Consider the following 22871-nt stretch of genomic DNA (forward strand, 5'->3'; position numbering starts at 1 on the left):
ATTATTTCGTACGAATAATTGCGAAGGCTGTTAGCTCGTATTAATTAACTCCCGCGATTGACTAATTATAAGCGCTTCAAGTCAATGGCTATTTATTCAGGTAAATATTGCGCGGTTTATACATTTCAAGTAGGAACGACAGGAGAAAGGAATTATTAAATTATCGTTTCACTGCCATATAAATACGAGCAATAATTATTTCTTTAACGACATTTGGACTCGAATCATATTACGATTTCTATCTCTCATTTTCAGATTAATAACGCGCAGTAATACGAATTCAAGTAGCGAAATGCCACGATATAACATCTTACCGCGTTTGTGAATAATTAATTTGAAATTCAAAGACTCGAATATTCCTTCTACATAATTCATTCGATTATTTTGTGACAGCAATCGAGATTTTATCGATAAGTACTCGCGCTTTTGTGCTATCAACTGTAAATGATTCTTCATCAAAATATAGATTTTTGAAAAATATTTTGGAAAAATATGTAGGAAGAGAAAGTTTTTCGAAAAACAATAAAACATTTTTGACATCATCATTAGGCGAAAAAGAAAGTAAAAAAGTATAGTCCAAATAAAAGACACCCGCAGAGCGTACAAAACACGTGCGTTGCCATGCCCAGACGACAATAAACTGTCGAATATTCGGTACGTACTTATTTTGTAACACGTTAAATGTTTGTTTTTTTTTTTACTGGCGTCAAGGATTAACTTTTACGCATTCCTGATATGTAGGCAAACGCTATTATAAACAATCGCTTTGTTGACATTCGCACGGCGAAGCTTGAGAGCGAAGGACGCGAGACTCTGTGCGTCGTTGTATTATACGTATATTTCTCGAGGTATGATTTCGACAAATATCAAGTGCCAAACACAATTAACAAAGAATTAAAGATTGTCAGTCAGTGGAAGTAATTAATTCTCGCAATAATCGCGTCTCTGAATTAATCGCACTATCTGAATAAAGTTGTTGATGCCATTTTCCAATTTCTTTCTCATTAACAAAACATCGCGGACACACTAAACGATTTGCTTCATTATGGTAATACGTATAATTAATAAATACAGCCCTTATTAATTCCGTATTTTAATGTTTCTTCAGTGTCAGTCGAGTATTCGACTTTGTACATCAAAATAATCACGTAAAACATGAATTTTATCAAATTTAATCACGCAAGCTAATAAAATAATATATTTTTATTATTAAATATTTATTTTGATTTTATATATAATTCATATATCTATTTTTATCTTAAAATACATACGTATACTATTTGTTAAAAATAGAGATGGACCGTATATGGTCCGTTATAGATAGAAAGAGCAATTTTTAATGCCGAATCATAACTTTGTGTAAGGTCATAATTTCGATATTCGCATACTTTCGTCGCTATATAAAATAAAGTGCGTCGCGTGTAAGATGAACGTTGAGAATATTGTGTAAGATACCGCGATCGTTGTACTTTGGTGATTAGTGCGCGTGATCATAATTAATTGTGTTCACATAAGTGAGTTGTGTGAGTGCCATAAAGGAGCAACAAAGGAGAGGACAAACAAAAGAGAAGAAATGGTCCAGAAAGACATTAGAAGACAGCAATCATTAGGTAAGCAATTTATAAATTTATTAATTTAATATTTATCATTTGTAAAATAAATTTCATTTATTTTCGGTAACCTAATTTATGTAATTGTGTAAGATATGTATGTATAAAATATTTTAGATTTTTTTTTTTACATATATTCTCAAAATATCATTAAAACATTATATTACAAATTTTAAAAATTTTTCATGACCATTGAATTTTCAAGTAATATCCTGAAAGCGATTTATTAAAAAACATTTTAATATTAAAATAAAAAAAAAACACTAATTTTTTTAATATACTTTATTTTTGTAAACAAAAACACCGCCGCATTTTTTTAAATTGTAAGTTAAATTGAGCATTAAATACAGCTTTAAACAATTTTCTCAAAAATAATAAATTTGGAAAAAATTTTCATATTACAATCATAAAAAATAATTAATTGCATTAATATAATTTTAACAGTATAACGGTCGGTGAGTTTTTAATTAACTTTTAAATTTATTTCGCGAGTAGCAAATTCATGAATATTTTGGTAGCAATTAATTGTTGATAATATTGTTAACATTTTACTCTTTTTATTTTATATCTTTTTATTTTACCGTGTTACATGATTATAATATTTTGTAGATGTGTATTTCTATGTAATTGTTGCAACTATAAAAATTAAAAAATTAATAAATTTTTTCTTTCTTTATTAAAAGTGTTCAGCTAATCGACAATAAATTCGGAATTAAAACAACAAAATTAGCATTAAATTAGTATTAAATTAATGAAAATTTTATGTAACTTTTTAAAATTAAATCTGGTAATTAGATTTTAAATAAAAGTCTTGAATGATATAAGAGATAAATTCTCTCTTGCTATGTCTATTCTTAACGCAGGTTTATCAAGTTTTTTTTTAAATACGTTTAATTTTTTTTTTTTTTTTTGTAATATGCTTACACCAAAAATTTTTCTTATTTATTTTTCCGTCAAATGTATCATTTTTTTATTATGTTATTTGTTTATTCAAGTAATTATGACTTTTTTATTCTTTTTTTATCATTACGCTCATTTTGTGTTATTATGTTATTAAATTCATGATTTCAAGAATTTGCTTTATTCAGTTAATCTGGTCAAAACCGAAAGCCCTTGTAAAAAAGTCAAATGCAAATAATAAATTTATTTAAAATATATAAGAATTTTATCATGACAGTTTTGCAAATCGTTTAATTGATTGATTCTAAATATTACAATATTTCAACATTAATGAAATCAATGTTTATTTTTAACATATGATATTCAGATAAAAGAATTTTAAGCTACTTTTAAAAAATTTTAATTATGATAATGCCATGATTATTATAAACTCTTTTTACAGATCAATAAACGACCAATATCATTTCAATATTTGACAATAGTTTAATACTGCGATCAGTAAATGAACAGAAGAATAGTAAGAACTTGGATGCGGCCCTGAGAGTAGCAACCGGCCTGCGTCGAGGACACCAGGTACGAATATATTAAAGGTTCTGCTCCCAACGGGTGGCTGCCGGCCGTGTCCGGACGTGTCATATTAGGATAACCAGGTCTCCAGGATTCCATACCTCGTCCCCCGCTTCGTTTGCGACGCGAGAATCCGGCCGACGATACACGCGCAGGTGTGTGAGGGGTTATTAAAATTCTCGAATCTCGAACTGTGCGGCCTCTCTTTCACTCTAAATCGCATAATTTTTCAAGCCCGCAATTTTCCGGGAAGTTTTCCACGACGTCGCTCTCCCGCAGGCAGAGGTGGCGTGAAAAGTGGAGCGATTTAGCACGCTCGGAGCCCGTTTTCTCCGTTTTCCAGTTCGTGTTCATAAATTATTCACTATTCTCTTCGACATCGGAGTTTTCGAGCGATCTCCATACAGTATTCATCCGCAGATCACATACGTATTAACTCCTATTGTTAACTTTAGAGGTACTATTTAAAAAAAAAAGAAAAAAAAGTGTCAGTCGCGAAAAGTTGCTTTCGGGAAAATAAAAAAAGGGAGAGAAGGGAGACGAGATGCTGGAGATCGATATTATTCGATATGCTTTCTTTCGTCGAATGGTAACACTGGCGTTTCAAACCGTTATCCTCTAATTGCCTAACAGAACATTTCCGAATGAGATACATATCTTAGATTGTCGGATATCGCGTTCGTGTTTGAAACAGGCCCGATACCGGATCGTCGAGGCACCACTGACATCTGGCCCGATATAGGTGACAAAGAACCTGGCTAATCGTGGTAAGCCGACCAGTAAATTAGCGCTGGTAGGGTTGTCCGTGAAACCGGTAAGCGATGAATCGGCACGGACGACCACGAAGGCCGTCACCGAAATCTTTTAATGGGCATTCGCATTTTTCAACTTCCCACGTTTAGCTGGTCCCGGGTATAGACTCGTCCCTAAGCCATGTGCGCGCTCGTAAATTAGATTTTTGCGACGATGATTTGTGCGACCGCTACACCGCGCCTCGTCGCCAAGAATCGCAATAATGATGGAAAAAAAAAAAAAAAAAAATGTTCAGAAACACACATTTATTTATAGAAACAGATTTGGAAAATTAAAAAAAAAAAAATACAAAACTATTTTACTTAAAACGAATTTTACGAAAGAGTAGAAACAAAATAAAATGCATATTAAAATTAATATTTGACTCACAAATTAATTATTTGATTGCATTTAAGATATCATTTAAGATTTCGTAGATTTTTTTCAAGTCTCGTTTCGTGTTAATCGACAGACATTGTATTTGCGCTGTCGTTAATTAATATGCATCTCATATAATATTCATATATTGCCAGTAATTATGTTCACAATGAAATTAATTCCAAGCTGAAACGCGGCCTGCAATTAAAGCGTGAAATATTGAGTCAAGTTAGTCGAATAAATGAAACTTGGAAACTTTCACTCTAAAAATCGTTAAGTAATCGGAGAACATTTAATCGGATTCTATACGCAATACATTAAATCATCAAATTTAATCTAGCACAACAAAATTGCACGGTTCGTCAAAAAACACATCACTTTAAAGAGATAAAAGCTGGAAACAAGGAAACATATTAAATTAAAGCCACACAAATCCCTCAATATAATTAAAATAAAAATACTGGAAAATAAGAAAGAGAAGAATGATTTAGAATCCGTGAAAAAAAAATGTTTCATCGAGGATTCACGTCGAGCGAGTTCGCTAAAAGCAATTTCGCCCCGAGCAGTGGACTGCATGAAAGCTGCACAAACGCGCGTATTGTCTAGGAAAGACTAGTCGAATTCCGTTAGATACACGCGTAATTATCCCCCGTGTTCTCGCGCAATTCGCACAAACGCTCGTATGATTCCGGCGTTGTCGCTCGCGAGTCGCTGTCAAAGGGGGGAACGAGGTTTATTAAGAGGGACGTAGAGAGGGTAGAGGGGATTAATATCGAAATGTGATCACCGGCGGCGATCCGACTGTCTTTGATGTCGCATTTCGTTCTGTGTCACGACGGACGATAAAAATGACCGAATGGAATCTCGTTTTCACGCCCGTTTGCTACAGAGACACGCGAGTCGCCTCTCCCGGATTTCTACGAGTAAAGCGCACACGGTCACCGGAAATGCATCCGGCCGTGATCGTTGTTGGCGAATGATTTATAATAACGTTAATAATCGTACGGTAGAGAGAACGGATAAATCTTAGGTGTTAAAAATAAAATATACGCCATATCCATATTTATATACCTACACTATTGAGAGAAAAAGGGAGAGAGAGAGATGATGTATTAGAAACATGGAAAAAATAGTGATACGTAACTTGGAGAATTTATGTACCTCATAATAATTATACTAGAAATAATTATTTCACGCTTAGAATCTCAAGATCGCTTCTCATCACTTGTGCATTACTTTTTCCATGTAGAATGTATTTTTTTTTTCAGCAAAAATTCAGATTATTTCTTATTTTAATTTAATTTACTTATAATGTGTATGATTTATACATGCTAATATTTAACTTTTACTTTACAATAGAAATATCAATAACTTCATTCTTTAATGATAAATTTTTTTTACAAAATCTCTTTTTTATTCGAATTAGCGATTTTTATTGATTTACTGTAATATATCAAATATATTTTATATCAAGTCAATGTTAATATGTAATCTCGATCTTAAAAGCACTGTAAACGGGATCCATGTTTTCTTGTCCGTTTCACCGGTAACGGTAATAATCGAGGAAGGAATCGAAACTTGTCCAGCGGGACAAATCGTCCGATCCCTTCCTCAAGACGAGCATAATTAAAATTCCGTGGAATCGACGATCGATAATCTGGCCGGATCTTTTGTTCGGTGGCGCGTGCCTCCGCTTTGACGATGTGAGGTTAGGCAACGAGCAAACAGTAGATTTACACCTTCCGCCACGTGGTTATAATCCTTACGAGGCGGAAACGGCGTCAAGCTCTCTCGGTCACGAATACGAGTATATACAGTCATCAATTTCGCGTAAATGAGATTTCTCATAATTTAATTAATTTATTGCAAAAGAAAAAAAAAATACAAGTTCGCGTAAGTTTTAATAAAGTATGAGTTACAAATACAAGACATTACATTGAACTAATAGAGATTATTGAAAAATTTACAGTAAAAAGGAAGGGAAATTAATTGAGATACTTTGTTACAAAGCGATGTAACTTTTTACTTGGGAAGAAATATAACGATGACGCGAGACAGAACGAGGGAGAATGGATCGGAAATATCACAGCGGTTAAAGTTGGAAGCGGGTAAAGTTTCGCGTATCATTCTTCCGGCCAACTTTAATTCCGACCAGGCCACTAGATAGATTTCTTCGAGAAGACGCGATTTATTCGAGCCATTTGTGACCCGGCGCGGAATCGATAATTGCCAGATGGAGTGAACATTTTTATTTACTACTCACGCGGACCATGATTGGTTAAAGTTATATCGACAATCCTCTTAGGTGTCTGCTGCGTGAACAAAGTTGAGAATATCGTTAGTGAATTGAAGAGAAAGAATTCCACTTAATTCCCTTCGAACAGAAAGAGCAGTCACATACAAAAATAAATATTATGACATTTTATTGATAATTTTTTAAATAAAGATTTTTTGAAAATCTCTCAAATTTTTGACAAAGCAATCGTCAAAGAAGGTTGCAGCGCAAATACAGAGATTGTAAATCAATCGATCAAGTGAAGGAAAAATTTTACTAGGATCTTTAACTCTTCAAGTTTCACATTTAAAGATGTCTGCACCTTGTTTTCCTAATCTAATTCTCTTCTGCCCTTTGGTAGAATAGAATGCGGATAATCGCGCAAATCGACGAAAGCCATTTTTCTCTCCCATCCGTCGCCCCCAAGTGCGAATTCTGATTGGATCCGGCCACGTCGAGCGCATGCGTGACCACGCGCTTTACGCGTATATATCTCACTTAATGCGTCGGAATGAAACGCGCGTGCGCTGCGATGTGCCTTCCAAAAGGCACAAAAAAGGCACCGATAAGCCACGTTCACTCATATCTGACAATTAACTGCCAAAAATTCACTAGCTCCTAATTAGATCGAGAAGAGGACTTCAAAACATAGAAGGACGAGAGTTCACAAAAATAAAAGTGCAATAAATATAAAAATTTCTGTCTCCTAATCTATAGCTATCTTTCTTTACGTTTGCTCAATTCCGTATACTTAATCACGCTTGAGATGCGCCTTAATTAAACGCGAACGTGCGATAGAGAAGGAAATATATGGTAGAAGGAAAACGCATGTGAGAGCGTGTCGAGGAGAAGGAAAGGAGATTTTATTATGTGCGTGCGTGCGTGCGCGCGAAGGAGAGAAGTGCCAAGAGGAAGGTGCGAAATCACGCTTCCGCGACTTTTTTCTCGCGCGCCAGGAGGGTTGCGCTTAATTGCAAGTTTAAGTAATTAGTACACAAAGTGGGACTTCGACGAGAGGGCCTTCTTCGCGGTTCACCTTCTTCCGCTCACCCCTTCCTCCCTCTCTCTCTCTCTCTCTCTCTCTCTTTCTTTTTCATTCCCTCCTGCATATTCGACGACGATCGCGTGTCGTCGCTTCTCATAGCGTGTAATAATTGCTATACGACAGTGTCATATAATGATGTAATACGCAGAGGCACAAGCTGATGCAACTCTCGTTACGTTGCGAGATATATTATCGCGCGGGAATTATCTCGAAATTAACAGGTTTCCCTTGCGATCGAGAATCACGCGTAACGTAATAAAGATGTTTACCGTGAAGAGTATATCGAGTATGAATCGTCACCCATCAGACGATACATGCTTTCATAATAAGCGGCGGCTCTAATTTTTCAAGTAATTAACGCTATCCCAAGACACGATTATATTTGCGATCGGAAATTTGTTCTGCGTCAGAAGCGCGTATATGCTAAAGGTATCGTCACCGCGAGTAATTATAGCCTCGGGCGTAATGTCTTAATTTCCAGGCATGACTGCGACACCATATGCGCCATTTGTGCTAACCCGTCTCTTATCGCGTGCAAATGTTCAACACTTGCCTGGGGAGATAAGGTACGTCGTATTATCGCGCAGGAATGTCCGGCTCGGTGAATCGTGATGATGGCAAGTTCGCAAAATATAGATGTCACGAAGAAAATCGCGATCGTTTTCGAGATTCGTCGGTAGCAAGACGTTTTACCAATCGTTCCTGCGAGATGCTCTCGACAGTTTTTCCTCCACTCGATCTTCGTCTCACTTCAAAATGGCCGCGCGTATGCATGTACACACGACGACGTCAATATTTTCACGTTTGCAGATAGTTACTTTCGAGGCACATCTAGATATTGACGCATCATGTTGAAGAATTGGCAATCTTATCTCACAAAAAGAAAACGGGAGATATAAAAAGAATTTTTATTATATTCTGTTAATCTTATATTTAATCATAATGGGGTTCAAACAGCTGTCAAACTAATCGTTACAAAATTGCCGAATTCACAGTCATGATGTAAGAGTCGTGAGTGTGTCTGGACGAGCGATGCGCTCGTCCCGAAAGTAGCTATCTTCGAGCGTGAAGGCACTCGTGAGATCGACACTTGAGTTGTACGTACGTACAGCCTCCTTTCAAAATCCCACGCGCACCGCGTTTCGAATACTCTTTCGCGTGACCCCCATTATGACCGCGAGAAGCAAAGCGCAACGAGAATGAAAGAAAGAAAAAAGAAAAGAAAAAGAGAAACGGAACAAGAGGGAGAAAAGGAGAGAGGAAAAAAAACGCACGATTTGTCACTCACGACGTCATGCTTATCCGCGCGTATACATCACGAATACATCACGAAATGGCGCGCACAGTTGGCCAGTAATTAATCAACGGTGCAGCGATAAATAATTAAGATTCGAGCCGCGCGATCGCCTCATTAATTATCGCCGCGTGCGGTGACACACGTGACACTCTCTACGAAGTAGAGGCGTTTAAAGGCGCACAACTCGCGGCGGAATTATTTTCTTTTTCTCGCCGCTTTTTTTTTTCTTTCACCGATCGCGCCCGCGTGATAAGACGTCTCTCGAAACGAGCGGGACAAACGAGGATTGTGTGGAGGAGATATCGGAGCGGCGGCAATATATTCTCACTATCGAGAATTAATTACGTTATCTTAGCGTTGATACTCTGCGTGTTCGATTCTTATCAAATGTGTTTCCGTCGCGATCTCTCAAACGTCCAAAACTATATGTCTATCTGATCGGAATTAACGTCGTCTACCTTTCTGTCCCGAGACAAACATCTTGTTGATAATAAAAATCATATTAATCACTTATTCATGATAACATAATTGAACTTCGTCTCGGATATATCGCAAGAAACTGCCGCCGTATAATGTCAAGGAAATAACTCCAATGCTTTACTCCAATGATGAAAAAAAAAAAAAGGAAAAGAAAGGATACGCTATGCATCGTAAATTAAAATCTTTAATTCGCAATCGACACGTCAATTATCTAGTTTATAAGCTGCCATTGTCCTTCTCGTTTCTAAGGTTACAATTTTCCGCGTCGTTATCGCGAAAAACTATCCGTTCCGACCGCATACCTCCTCCTCTAAAGTACAGAGCGAGAGGATTCAAGTCCGCATAGCGACGTTGAAATTTCATTCAACGCGCTCGCGTAAAACGCGACGCCGTTTCCACGCCGACAATACCGCGCTAATTATCGTCGTCGGAGCTCGCGACAAAAATTACACGCCGCTGTCACACCTGGTCGGAAGGCGCAGGCAGGTATTCGAGTACCTAAACCCGCACAACAAATATACACGCATGGAGCCGCGGCGCGTTTCTCTGAGCGGTGGACATATATACACACACGCACACATACATACACAATGACACAATAAATACGACGTGCACATCGAGCGGCTCAGGTTAACGGTGTGAGAGCCGGAGCGAGGCGAGAGAGCTGATGAGAATATAATTGCAAAGTCATTCATCAGGCATCGCGCGGCCTGTGTGTATACGTGAATTACGTTAGAACGGAGCGTATGCGAGGCTCGGTCGCGCGAGAAAGCAGCCATCGATATCGCATGTAGCGTGAGAGCGCGAATTACGTATACGCGGGCGCATTCCGCGAAATCATCAAATTCCAGGGTCGGAAATGCGCGACGCGCGCTTCTTCTTTCTGTCATCTCCGATCGCCGATCGAAAAGAAGCAACAAGATATGGCGTGCGAGAGATATAATCGACATCGGATAGCTCGAATATGCCAAGCAAAGAGACATTATGTTTCATATATTCTTGTATCCGTGAAATTAGATTATGTACAGGATGTCGTAATGTGTGAAACTCAAATAAATTGCACGTATATTATTAATAATATTGAAATACTTTAAGGAATTAAAAATGAAAAAATTGCAAGCATTCGAAAGATGCTTGAAAAATTCGAAAAAATAAAATCTATATTTAATAGCGTATATAATAGATGCAAGATAATCATTTTGAGCATTTCCTGTGTATGAAGATAAAACGGATAAAGACTCCTAAAATACAAAACTCGTCATAACTCGCGGAAACAAAATCAAACGAGGCATATGCTTGTATGAATATTTTTTTTTCTTATTTTTAAGCTTTCCCTCGCATATCATAAATTTTTGGCTAAAGAAATCCAGAGAAATTCATTTTACAAAAAAGAGACAATCTCTAAGTTCGTTTTATATATCCATGCGTTCTCCTCTATTGTTTTGACCGTGCAATTAATTGTCATTGAATATTCTGCGCGTTTACGTAAAATAAATTGCATGCCTGTATGTGACGGGCATCTCCGCGTGAAATCGGACTTAAACACTCGATGAGCGGAGAATGGAAAATTGCATAAGAATCTGCAACTCGCGCGACACAAATATATGCAACTTTGAATGTAACCGCGATATTTTTTACGCGAAGCTCGAGAGAATTTTTTTTTTCATCAGTTCTCGCGACTTCAAACATCGCGCTAATTGACGCGGGCAACACAAAATTACGTCACGATCTTATCGTGTGCAAGATGCAGACGATGCACAGACTTTTCGATGCTTGAAAGATATTTGATGTAAAAATTAAAAAAAATTAATTTATTCAAATATCAAAACACGGTGATTAATCGACTATCCTTTTTTCTCCACCTTAACAAAGCCGTCTGCCACACGTGGCATTTCTTGTGCCTTCTAATCGATCGTAATAATACCGTCAATCTATATGTATAAAAAATATGCAAAATAAACAAAACAAAGCTATAAATACGTTTTTCTGCAATGATAAATATAAAAATAGATTCATAGATTAATGTCCGATAATGTGATGGATAACAAAGTGATAAAAAATTTAATAAAAACAATGATTCTATACTAATCATACGCCGCATGATTTAAACGCGATTAAGAGTCGAATGATGTAACTGCAACTTACTCCAAAAATTGAGAAAATCAGATTTATACGCGATGGTGAATTTCCGAATCACAGTATCCATTACGGATTAATCGAGAGTGGCTATTACCGAAAAAAGCCGTCGTCGTCTGCCGACACATTCGTGACGTAGCGACCGATACGCCGCTCGACGCGAACAAAGCTAGAGAGCGGGGTCCAGGACGTTTACAGCCGCTAAGCGATTACACGGCACGTCGTTGAAGGACTAAAGGCCTCGGTATATTGAAAAATTACGCTCTTACGTAATTAACGGCCCGAAAATTCCCGTCGAGATGAATGCCGGGGCGCGCGCGAGAGAGCTGCTAATTCCCACTCTGCTTCGTTTGCCGGACAACGCACGGACACATGGTACCTCTCTCTCTCCCCACGCGTTCTTTTCTTTCATTTTTTTATTCCCTCGTCCCTCCTCTCCCTTCCCCCTTCTCCCACAGTGGAGACGGGAGAACGGTATAAATGTCACGAAGATAGCAAATTTCATTTGTTATTTTCTCTCCGCGCGGAGGAGAGCGCGAGCTGAAACGAACGCGACGACAACGCGGCGACGGCTTCTTTCACACGGCTCGCACGCGACATTTATCACGCGCGTGACATTTTAATTAAATGCGATGACACTCCTCGTTCGATCCGGACGAAGCGCGTGTACGCGCTCGCGCCCAACACCTACGCTCGTCGATAACGATATTATATGTTCGCCGCTTAGCCCGCGTCCCGTCATCGTCTTTCTCTCTCCGCTCTTCGTCCGCCTAGTCACCCTGCTGGTACCTTTCTCCCTTCTCCATATCTCGCAACCGCGGTACCGTTCTCTTTCCGTTTCTTTTCTTTATCTTTTTTTTTTTCCTTCTTCTTTTTACTCTCGAATGAGCACGAAGCGACGATGACGGCCGACGTACACCACGATCGAAAACAACACGCGAAATCGTCCGCCGTGAATCGGAATGACAAATCACCCGCGCGGAGGACTCTCGGCGACGAAATTAGCCGGACGTTTCGCTAATTTCGACGGCAATGACAAAAATCGCAGGGGAAGGGGGAGGGGGATTCACGGGGGGCGATGACCGTTAAACGCGCGGATACTCTCGTCGCTCTACAAGTCATTTTCACAACCCTGTGGCATTTATCAAAAGGTTGTACTAAAATAGTCTTTAGCGACAGTTGCGTCCTCCTGCTTCGAGTCGAGACGTATAAATGTCGAAACCGCAATTGCAAAACTCGTCGCGTAGCAATCGTTTGTATTAATGGGATAATCTTCAGTCATACGTTACAAAAAAATGTAAAATGACATAAACAATAAATGTAATTATACAATATAACAGTGTCAGGGTGTCTCTCAATTTTGTAAAAAAATTTCCTGATCTTCTAGAGTATTCTTGTTCAAAATTTCAGTTAAAGAGAATATTTTATAAAGATTTTATATATATGTATACGTATATATGTGCATGTTTCTAAAATAAGTTTTTTTAATGTATACGTTTTCTAATGTCTTTTAATCATACGGAAGAAAAACACGGAGTCATTTAAGCTTCAAGTACTAGATTTGCAAGTGTACTAAAAAAAGTGAACAACTTTCGTAAGCTAAACGTTTTTCACTAGCATAACAATTTCACTTTTTCATCACTAAAAATTACAATAAAGAATATATACTGCGTATTCAATATTTTATTATGACTTTATGAATATATGCAAATATAAACAAATATATTATACTTATAATATATTTTAAACATATAATTCATAACTTGACGGATTGCCGACTGCTTACAATATAAGAACAAAATTATCAAAGAGAGAATTTAAAAAAAAAATTCCCCGAATTCTAATAAAATTAATATTGAAATGTAAAAGAAATCCCTGATAATTCCAGATTTTTTTTTTTTAAGTAGACACCTTGATTTTATTATTTGTGTAATTTTACATTCATTGTTCACGTCAGTTTACATAAATTTTTTTATAATTTGTCTAGAGTTCTTCTAATTAATTCATTTTTATTACAATTATATAAAACACACGTCAAACGCCACCTGGTCACCTGGTAACGAAAGATGTAACGAATTAGATAGCGGCTCGCAGTCGAAATTAGCAGCCCGAAATTCTAATCAGCGACGCGATCTCCCCCCGCTTTTCAGCGTGCGATAACTCGACGCGTGACGGCATTATAAGGACTCCCGGACGACGCGGGAGGGCCGATAAGAGGAGCGACGAGGCGGGCAGGACCGCGGTCGTACCGAAAATTAAGACAAATCACGGCCGATTACAATCGCGTTAAATTAGCCCGACGGCCGATTCGTCGCCGCATGCGAATCGCGCATTAGGATAGACGTCGGGCGTCGTAAATGCAACGACGCCGAGCGTTTCTCGTTTTCATTCCCGATGCACAGCCCCAGCAGGGCTGCGATAACTCAACGTGTACACCTTGGCACGCGCGCGACCACCGTGGATTATCAGCCACGATGATGCTAGACGGGACCTGAGTCGTTATCAGCGGCCGGCAGCTTGAAAAATCACCGGCCGGAAAATAATTGTTAAGTGCTTTATTAGCGCAATAACGTGCAACGACGAGAGGGAAGAATTAGGACAAAAGGGGACGGGAAATAGCGACCATCGTTCCGTCGAGATCTCACTGTCAGAACGAAGGAGAGGAGGAAGAAGCACGTCTAGATTTTGCCACTGAGTTACAACTAATTTGCAAATAATTCATCGCTTACAATAAAAAGAATTATCCACTACGTTGAAAAATTAATGTCAGAGATGATCGGAGCTCGAGAGTGACTTCTGCTTGCGCGGTAGCCGCGAAAATATAAAGATCACCGAATATAATCGAGCAAACTCGCGGGCCTATCTACGGGTAAATACAAACTCACAATATGTACGATGCAAGCCGCAATAAATTCTCTCGATATCGCTCGTTAATGATCGCCGTTGTCGCCGATAACTCGCCGGCGCGCAGTTTACTATCCATTTCCGAGCAGAGTGTGCGTCGCGGTGCGTAAATCACATTTCGTATAATTTATATCGCGAGTAACTCGTAAGGTAAAGTAAAATATAACCTTTCGTCGTGCGATAACTGAAACCGCTTGGCGATTCAGAAAAAATGATGCAGACGAGGAGCATCGTCAGGCTCGGATCATATGTTGATCAAAATTATATAGAATAATCGTTATATTAAATAATTTTTTCAAGATATAAAAATATATATATATATGTAAAAATAATTTTGTATCATGTATCATTAAGTTTATCTCGGATCAATGTCTCGTATTTATAAACTTCCAACATTGCTCTCGTGACGGTGCTCGCAGCATAAATTAACGTCCATCCTGGCGTAATTTACGTGATTTGCGTACCGCGCATACCAAAGGACGTGAAGGCGGACAAATGCCTACAAATATTAACTCGATCACGAGCAGATGTTCGCGCCTGCTAAATACTGCAACTTACGTTAGTCTGTCCTCTGAAACTACTCTGAACAAAATTATTCGAGTACGCGAACTATGATTCCTATCAAAAATTATATTTTACAAAAAAGACGAAGTTTCTCTTTCATTTTTTTTTTATTTTTATTTTTTTTTTTTTTAAATATGAAAAGAGTCAAATGTGTTTTGTCAAGAAAGAAAAAAATATATGTTACGTGCCTTTTCAAGCGATTTTAAAACGAAAGTCTTTTAAATCGACATCGCGTGCAAGAAAATGAGAAAAACACCGAAACCGTTCTAATGCAGGGAAACTGCGGGATGTATTGCTCCCAAATTGCTCATAAAACAACGGCATCTCTTATTGTGCCGAGCGTACATAAATGTTCAGCGCACGATAGTCTTGCAATTCTCATTAGCAAGAACATTTACCTTACAAAAATAGGACCGACACGTAAATGTTTATGGCATCTGAGAAAGATGTGGAGCCACCAAGAGATCTATACCGGTGGTCGATCCGGAATAAAGTAGCGTACGTCAGTGAAATTTAGATTTAGGATACGTTGTGACAATCTCGAATGGAGAAAAGGGCCGCGATCGGTGAAGCGGGCCCACTATGAAGTGTTTACCCGCGACGAATTTGTCGCATTAAGAACGCATTAGCGTCAAGTCGGGTTAAGCGATCGGCGTGATATAAGCGGGTCGACAGCGCGCGCGCATGCCGAGGAAGTTGGTGATTATTAAGCCGACGACGTTCATACTCAATCCGCTCTCTTAAGCTTTTAAACTTGACCTTTCTCGTTGGAACAATAAACTCTCTTCTATCAAATAAATCGTAAATAATAAAAGTTTATTTGCACGATATCATATGATTTTTTAAATCTTATTTACTTATGAGTCATTCTACTTTTTAACATTCCCAAACGATTTATTTCGATTATAGAAAAGAATCTTTGATTAAAGATTCAAGTAAAGAGAAGAAATGTAGAATTTTATTTTTCCCCTATATATTATATAGATGAATGTGTGATTCGGGAGAAGCAACGAGAGGAACGAAATAAGGAACTTGTTTTAGGGTTTGCTCGGGCTCCCAGCGGTTGACGGTTCGGACCGGTGGTGCTATTAACGACATTAACGCCACTACGAGCAAACACGGCTCCTATATCATCCCGAGCTGGCGGAATAATAAACGATAAATTTCAGCGAAAAAAATACGGCGTCGAACAAGCGTAACCCATTTGTTTGCGATAAACTGACTCGGAGGCTAGTCCGACCAGTTTGTAACTGCCGTCTCTTCGGCGGGCGCGAATGCACCCCTCGCCATCTTTCTATCATTTTTTACGACTACCCTCTCCTTTAACACGTGAACGAAAAAATTCTTTTCTCTTCCTCGAATCAGATCGTTATGAAAAACTTGACGAATAATCTTTATCGTGGATCTAGAAGCGATATTTTTTTCGCGGATTAAGACTGACGTAAATATATTTTTATATTTCAGCAACCAAGTTCGACCGCCGAAACGAACGAACGAACGAATAAAAACGATGAACTAATAAATTTCTGAAATTCCAAGTGTGTCTTGTTCGAGGGGAGCTTGTAGGTGTTACCTTCGTTTTTAACTGCTGACGGGCATGAACATGTAAATTTTCGCAATACCTGAAATATTACTTGGCGCAAAAAAATTTTTCGAATTTTATCACGATCTGTCTCTACGAATAAGAATTACAACACGTGCTTGCAGCCGTTACGAAGAGGCGAGAGAGAGAGAGAGAGAGAGAGAGAGAGAGAAAGAGAGCATAAAAACGAGAAGAAAAAGTTCGATTCGTGATCTGTGCTCGTTCGAATCTGCTTAACGAACGACCATACGATCATACGACCATACGATCGAGTTTTAATCATGCGAGCGAATATGCGGTAAAGATAAAAAAGAGAGAAAGAGATGAAAAAAAGAAGGACAGAAAACACGGCTGTATGCGATTTGTCAGAATATACGACGCGCATATGTTATCGTGCCAATTAACAAATTGGAAGGTCCGACTGGATTTCTCGATGACGGCCACTCGTCGCCATAACTGTCACTAGTACCATAAACGCGGAGCAGAAAGAGAAACTGCCTTTCAGCCGTTCTTTTTAGCTACAATTTCTACATTTTTCCTTGCTTATTCCATAAAGCAATTATCTATATGATTTCGATTATATAAAATCTAGAAAAAAATAGAAAGAGAGTGCAACGCTGAGGAGAGAACACAGATGCGTTTCGTTAAAGAAAGTCGGTAGTATGTAAATAGTTAGTGTAAAAGTCGATAGTTTGATTGCTAGATATAAAGAATGATTTAATAACAATAAATTATTAACAGTTTGATCATAATTTATGAGAATTATTACATACACAAAAGTAAACAATAACACAAGTATTTTTTAAAACAAAAATTAATTTAACGAGAATTTTTATAATATTTGCATTTCTTGTAATATCTTTTTTGAAAAATAGATATTCTTCTTAACAATTTAGTCATTTTCGTACAGCAATTTAGAATACATGCCATTTGTCGAAAGCAATTACTCGAAGGCTTGATAGTAAAAGGCGTCAGGTGCAAAATGTACATGACGTATCTCCGCCAAGATAGGAGTAAGAGAAGGAGAAGGAAAAAGAAGAAGAAGAAGGGCGCTCGCTCACCCACGTTCGTAGTAATTATCACGGTTACGGCTCTCCGCGGTGGGGATACGCGATCGTTTAAGTCACTCAGGATAACAAGTGCGAAATTCTCAGTTCGTTAACCCGCTCGCTTGCGGGATGGATTAATGGATCCGTTAGATCTTTCGATCGGCGCGCCCGTCCCGGAGCAAGAAATCGTATTCGATCCATGCCGGTGGTAATCGCGAGCTTATTATCTCTCGGTGCCGCGATTTTTCCACCGATGAAAAGTGACCCGATAAACCTCGTACACGCTCGTTGCGATCTCACGTCATCGTCGCTGTTGTTTTTGACAAATGTACTGGTATCGACCGCGGCTAATTGATGCGCTGCGAAAATATCGAGGAAACAATTTTTTTGAGCGAAAACTAATCCGTACAAGCCTCTCTCGACACATAAGAGAATTTATTTGATCGAAAACGAATATCATCAGACGTTACCGATCTCCAGTCGATTCTACGTTGCGAACGAAGTGAGGGAGGGGGTTTATTGGTGAAGCTTACTTGAACGTTAATAACAAGGTCGTTTCACACCGGATACTCGACCGGCAGCAATGGCAGACTGCCAATAACCCGGGTGGCGCCATAAGGAGCGCATTTTAGGTAATTGGCCGTGAATATTATCTTACTAGGGGCGACGCAGGTTAACCGGATCAGCGCGGAACCGCACGATATAGAAAGTGCGAGAGAAAGAGACAGGCAGACAGACAGAAAAGAAAGAGAGAGCGAAGGCGAGGTGCGCGATACCTTACAAATTGCAACTCGCGAGGGGATGTTTCGCGAGGAGCTACCCACGCGTGATCCGAGGGATCGGCTCGAGATTAAAGCGGCCCTAAAGCACATCAGCGTCAAAGCGAACTCACGACTCCTCACTTTCATCATTTTTTTCCTCCAACCCGGCGCAAATTAATTTATCGCAAAACGTAAATAGATATTAAGTTCGAAATATAAAACCGAGTGATCTGTACGTGAAATCTTTGATCTGCTCCTCAATATTCTTCGGGATAATTTAATCGCGATTAAGACTTGATTAAAATTTAGCAAAGAAAAATATTTAATTTTTTTTTTAAATTATATTTTATTTTTAAAAAGAATTATAAAAATCAGTAATAAATATTAATAATAAAAAACAAATGAAGGTGGTAGATTAGTTTGGATGAAAAGAATAAATAAATGCAATAAGTTACATTATAGAATTCTTTTCTATATGCTTATGTTTTTATTATGTCAAATATATTTTTCATCAAATAGATATCCTTCAGTAATATCGAATTTTTGTCATAAACGGATTTTGACACACGCACACACTTGCACCAGAGAATTGAAAAGAGACTGACTAGTGATTAAAATAAATAAATAAATAAAATGCCCATGCGTGGTTTATTTATTTCCGCAATGTTTTCGCGGCCAAAAATTAAGCGGTATTATTGTGAGGATGTTATATTTTGAAACGAAAGCGGGATTAAAAATTGCTTATCCTGTGATCGGTAATTTTTGAAAAAAATCTAAATTACATGAATATTGTGTTTTATGGATACGTCTATTGCAAGTATAAAAAAAAAGGGACTAACAAATGTATCCTGCTAAATAATGAAACCCGAATGTTGTATGTTGTAAAAATTATTTCACATTCGGAAAATAAATGACATTTCTCCCAGATTTACAACCTTTTATTTTATTACTGTAATGTAAGGACTGCAAGGGTCTTTTATCTTCAATGTTGCGGCTTTGCTTTATGTCGTGTTTACGTGCTTGTCGGTATCTAATGTGTTTTCTCTGACATATTTATTTGTTCGGACGGATAATGAACCTGACCTTCGAGTGACATACAGAGATGCCAGTTTTGCGTTTTGTGCCCGCTATCAACGCATGTGTAGGAGATAGACATACAAGCGTAAATCGTGTGCATGTAATGTGCAAAGCGTTCTGTGCATTACATATATACAGTTCACGCTTGTGTTTGTATCCTTTCCACACGTGCCGTGCTGCGGGCACAAAACGCAAAACTGGCCTCTCTGTGCCATACTATCAGTCGAGCGATCGTTGTGTTATCAAAATAATATGTGATTTGCCGACGCCCAGTTGACAGCTAGAGATAACGCGATACAGTAAAAAAAAAATTTATGTATTCTATCGTATTTTAATCGGCGGAAAACGGCAATAGAATTTAAAAATTCGTAATCATTACGAGCAATTAATTTACACATACGCATTATTTTAAAATTTAATTTTTCAACTATATGTGCATAATGATATTTAAGAAGTTGGAAAGAAGAAAAATTGGTCAAAAAAAATATATATATATATATACACATAATTCTTCGAGTTAGTTTCGTACTTAGCCTTGCTGTTTGATTGCGTGTCGAAGCCGGCTTTATGTTCTATTATTACCAGCACCATCGTTTGTTACGGAATACATAGTTATTACACCGCATTTGCTCAGCATGCTAATATATTTATACTAATAATAGTTTTTCCAAGTTTGAATAAAATCAGAAAATGCGAAAACGAGATAACGATTGTTCATCGTCACAAATGTCATAATTGTGACGTTTGAATGGTTGTAATCTTTACCTAGGATACTTAATCTATCTAATCTACCTGCTCGTTGAATGTAACTTAACATTTCGCGAAGAAACTTGAAATCGGAGAATAACATAGCAAAAAGTATATCGCAAAATAATAAAATGGTTCATAGCAACGGGAAAGTCTCGCGTGTTGGGCAAAAGGTAAGAAAAACGATGACGCGACGGAACAAGATGTACAGCATGCGCTTGGACGCATCGTTTCCCCGAAACCGACCCGGGAAAGCGACCTGAAATTATTATCCAACTTTGTGCGAGCAACAAGTGTCGTGTTAAATCAACTCCGCGTCGCCCATCTCGTGTATCGTGCGGTTGTGTATCGTCGCACGCCACACATGCACGTACGGGATATTTAAAGAAATGTTACCTAAGTTGTGTGCTCTCTCTCTCTCTCTCTCTTTCTCTCTCCGCTAGCATTGTCGTTCCATCCGCTGCGTCACGACATTTGCGAAAGTCCTCATTTTTCTTCAATTTATACGAAAACACGATAATCAAAACAAAGCAAATTAATTAATATACGCGATCGAAATCGCGTTGATTCTTATTACATATTCGCGACAATTATCCCCGTCATTACCCGAGAAAAAAAAAAAAAAAAACAATTTTCGCTCGTACAACCGCGACCACTCGCGAGTGAAACGTCGCGGAAAGTCGTCGGAGGGAGAGAAAAAAAAAATAGCGAGAGCGGATGAAGAAGCAATCGATATTAAATAACGACGAGCTCTCGCTCGAACTCTCCGACACGTCCGTCGCAGTGCGTGCGTGAACCTCACGCGGAGGGGGCGTGAAACACTTGAAAATCCCGGTTATGTAAAACATAGGAAAACGGTCCTCCCGCCTTTCCCCCCCAGAAGACCGCGCCGCGTCGCCTCGCGCGTTGGAACGTTAGGTGAAACGCGTAATTGAAAGCACTTTAGAGACCCTAGCGGCACGCACAACGAGCTACTCGCATTTGCATTCAGTGGCGGAGGGAATGCCTTTTAACCGAAATGACTGCGTGTGTATGACAAACGCCGCGGTTTATGTGCCGGAACGATGGGAATATTTATTGGCGCGAATTAATGTCTCCACTCGTCCATATATGTTTATATATGTATACACCGCGCGTTCGGCATATTACATATACTATGTGTACATATATATATATATATATATATATATATATATATATATATATATTTTTTTTTATAGGAACATTTCGCGAGCGAGGCCGCCGAGAGGAGAGAGGCAGATGATAGGAGTAAAAAGCCCATTTGCGGCGAAAAATCATTTGCCGCTTGTCCATATTGTGTTTGTTCGTGCGGGTTTATAGAGCTGTTGATACGAGTGGTTTAACATATCGCTCGGCATATCCTAGTAAGTAAAATGACATGTTTCGTGGATGGATGATCAAAGATTCGATTTAAAAAAATAGTCTCTGTATCGCATTTCCAGAAAGAATATTCGTTCATTGAGGAAATTTACGATTGACAAGAGCGGTAAGAACTTCAACGATTATTATGGAAATGTGCATATATAATGCGGTAGAAAAAAAAAGCAGTAGTTTGCAAAATTATATATCTTAAATTTTCATCCTTTATTTCAATGATAGAGCGCATCGATTTATCGTAACAACATTATCGATATGAAACTGTTTTTGACATTTCTTATTTTATCGCTGCGATTTTGAAGCGTAAATGTAATACTTAAAAATTTAATGCGTCGTGACAGGACACGAAAGATGATGTATAGGGTGATCGAATTGAAAACACAAATTACTGATATGCAATATATGTATCTATATATCGCGCGATATATATATAATGACGTAAAGTATTTCTTAAAGTACCGCAACACATATGTACAGTACAGAGTTCACGATAAATTTCCATTAACTCTTTATCGGCCATTTATATATACATTGCCCGTACATTCGTCTTGACAGAGAGAGAGGAGATGCATTTCGGTATCAAAAACAATAAGAGACGGAAAAAAAATAAAAAGTAAACTTAAAAATTACACCACTTCACTTATTTGTCTCTTCGTTTCACTACAAGAATAATCTATATGTATAGAGGAGTTGCTTGCTGGAACATGATGTTAAATATTCAAAAAAAGATGCAACGCACGATATACTGTCCCATATCATGATAAACTGTTCCTGTATGCAAGTGCAAATTTAACAATGAAAAAAGATATAATTATCATTTCTTCGTCAATGAGTAAACATTAATCTAAATCAATTATTAAATCGACGAATAATCATTTATCTCGATATATTATTATAGATATAGTAAATATAAATTGTGAGAAAGAGAGTACAATTTTTCAAGGATAAATAAAGATATAAAGAAAGTGACTACACTCACATTAAAGCTTCATTTCTTTTGATCAATCTATTACTTGTTAAAAATCCACGGATTAATTATAACGCTTTCAAGTATCAAGAAAATAATGATTAAAAAAATTGATATTTCAATAATTTGTATACATATATGGTGTATGATAAATTTTTTTACAATGAAAAAAGAAAGAAATAATATACATTTATATGCATAATAAAAAATAAAAAAAATTGTCTTTTAAAATATATTGTATATATATATATGAAAAATGCATTATCTGTATATATACATATATTATACAATAATATATACTTTAAAAATATTTTATGTATTTTATAAAATTATAGTATTATT

General features: G+C 37.7%; 1 protein-coding gene and 1 long non-coding RNA gene across 13 annotated transcripts in view; one reads left to right on the top strand and one right to left on the bottom strand.

The window, feature by feature from the left end:
* LOC126857443 (transcription factor Sox-2) overlaps positions 1–22871 on the bottom strand; it is a 264526-nt gene that overhangs the window by 60639 nt on the left and 181016 nt on the right. The window contains exon 2 of one of the 11 annotated variants that reach the window (XM_050606874.1): positions 3136–3537. The exons of the other annotated variants lie outside the window; for them this stretch is intronic. Coding sequence (XP_050462831.1) covers positions 3510–3537 — 28 coding nt within the window. The 3' untranslated portion in view covers positions 3136–3509. Of the gene's footprint in view, positions 1–3135; positions 3538–22871 lie in introns of those variants that run through there. 11 annotated transcript variants of the gene reach the window in all.
* LOC126857473 (uncharacterized) lies at positions 812–22593 on the top strand. 2 transcript variants are annotated; one of them, XR_007688517.1, is made up of 4 exons: positions 812–1610; positions 2953–3083; positions 21385–21549; positions 21628–22593. It is a non-coding gene; the product is annotated as an uncharacterized LOC126857473 (long non-coding RNA). The 2 variants fall into 2 exon arrangements; XR_007688516.1 differs by having other exon boundaries at positions 21385–22593.

Source organism: Cataglyphis hispanica, chromosome 21 (genome assembly GCF_021464435.1).
Source record: "Cataglyphis hispanica isolate Lineage 1 chromosome 21, ULB_Chis1_1.0, whole genome shotgun sequence".
Classification (NCBI taxonomy): domain Eukaryota; kingdom Metazoa; phylum Arthropoda; class Insecta; order Hymenoptera; family Formicidae; genus Cataglyphis; species Cataglyphis hispanica.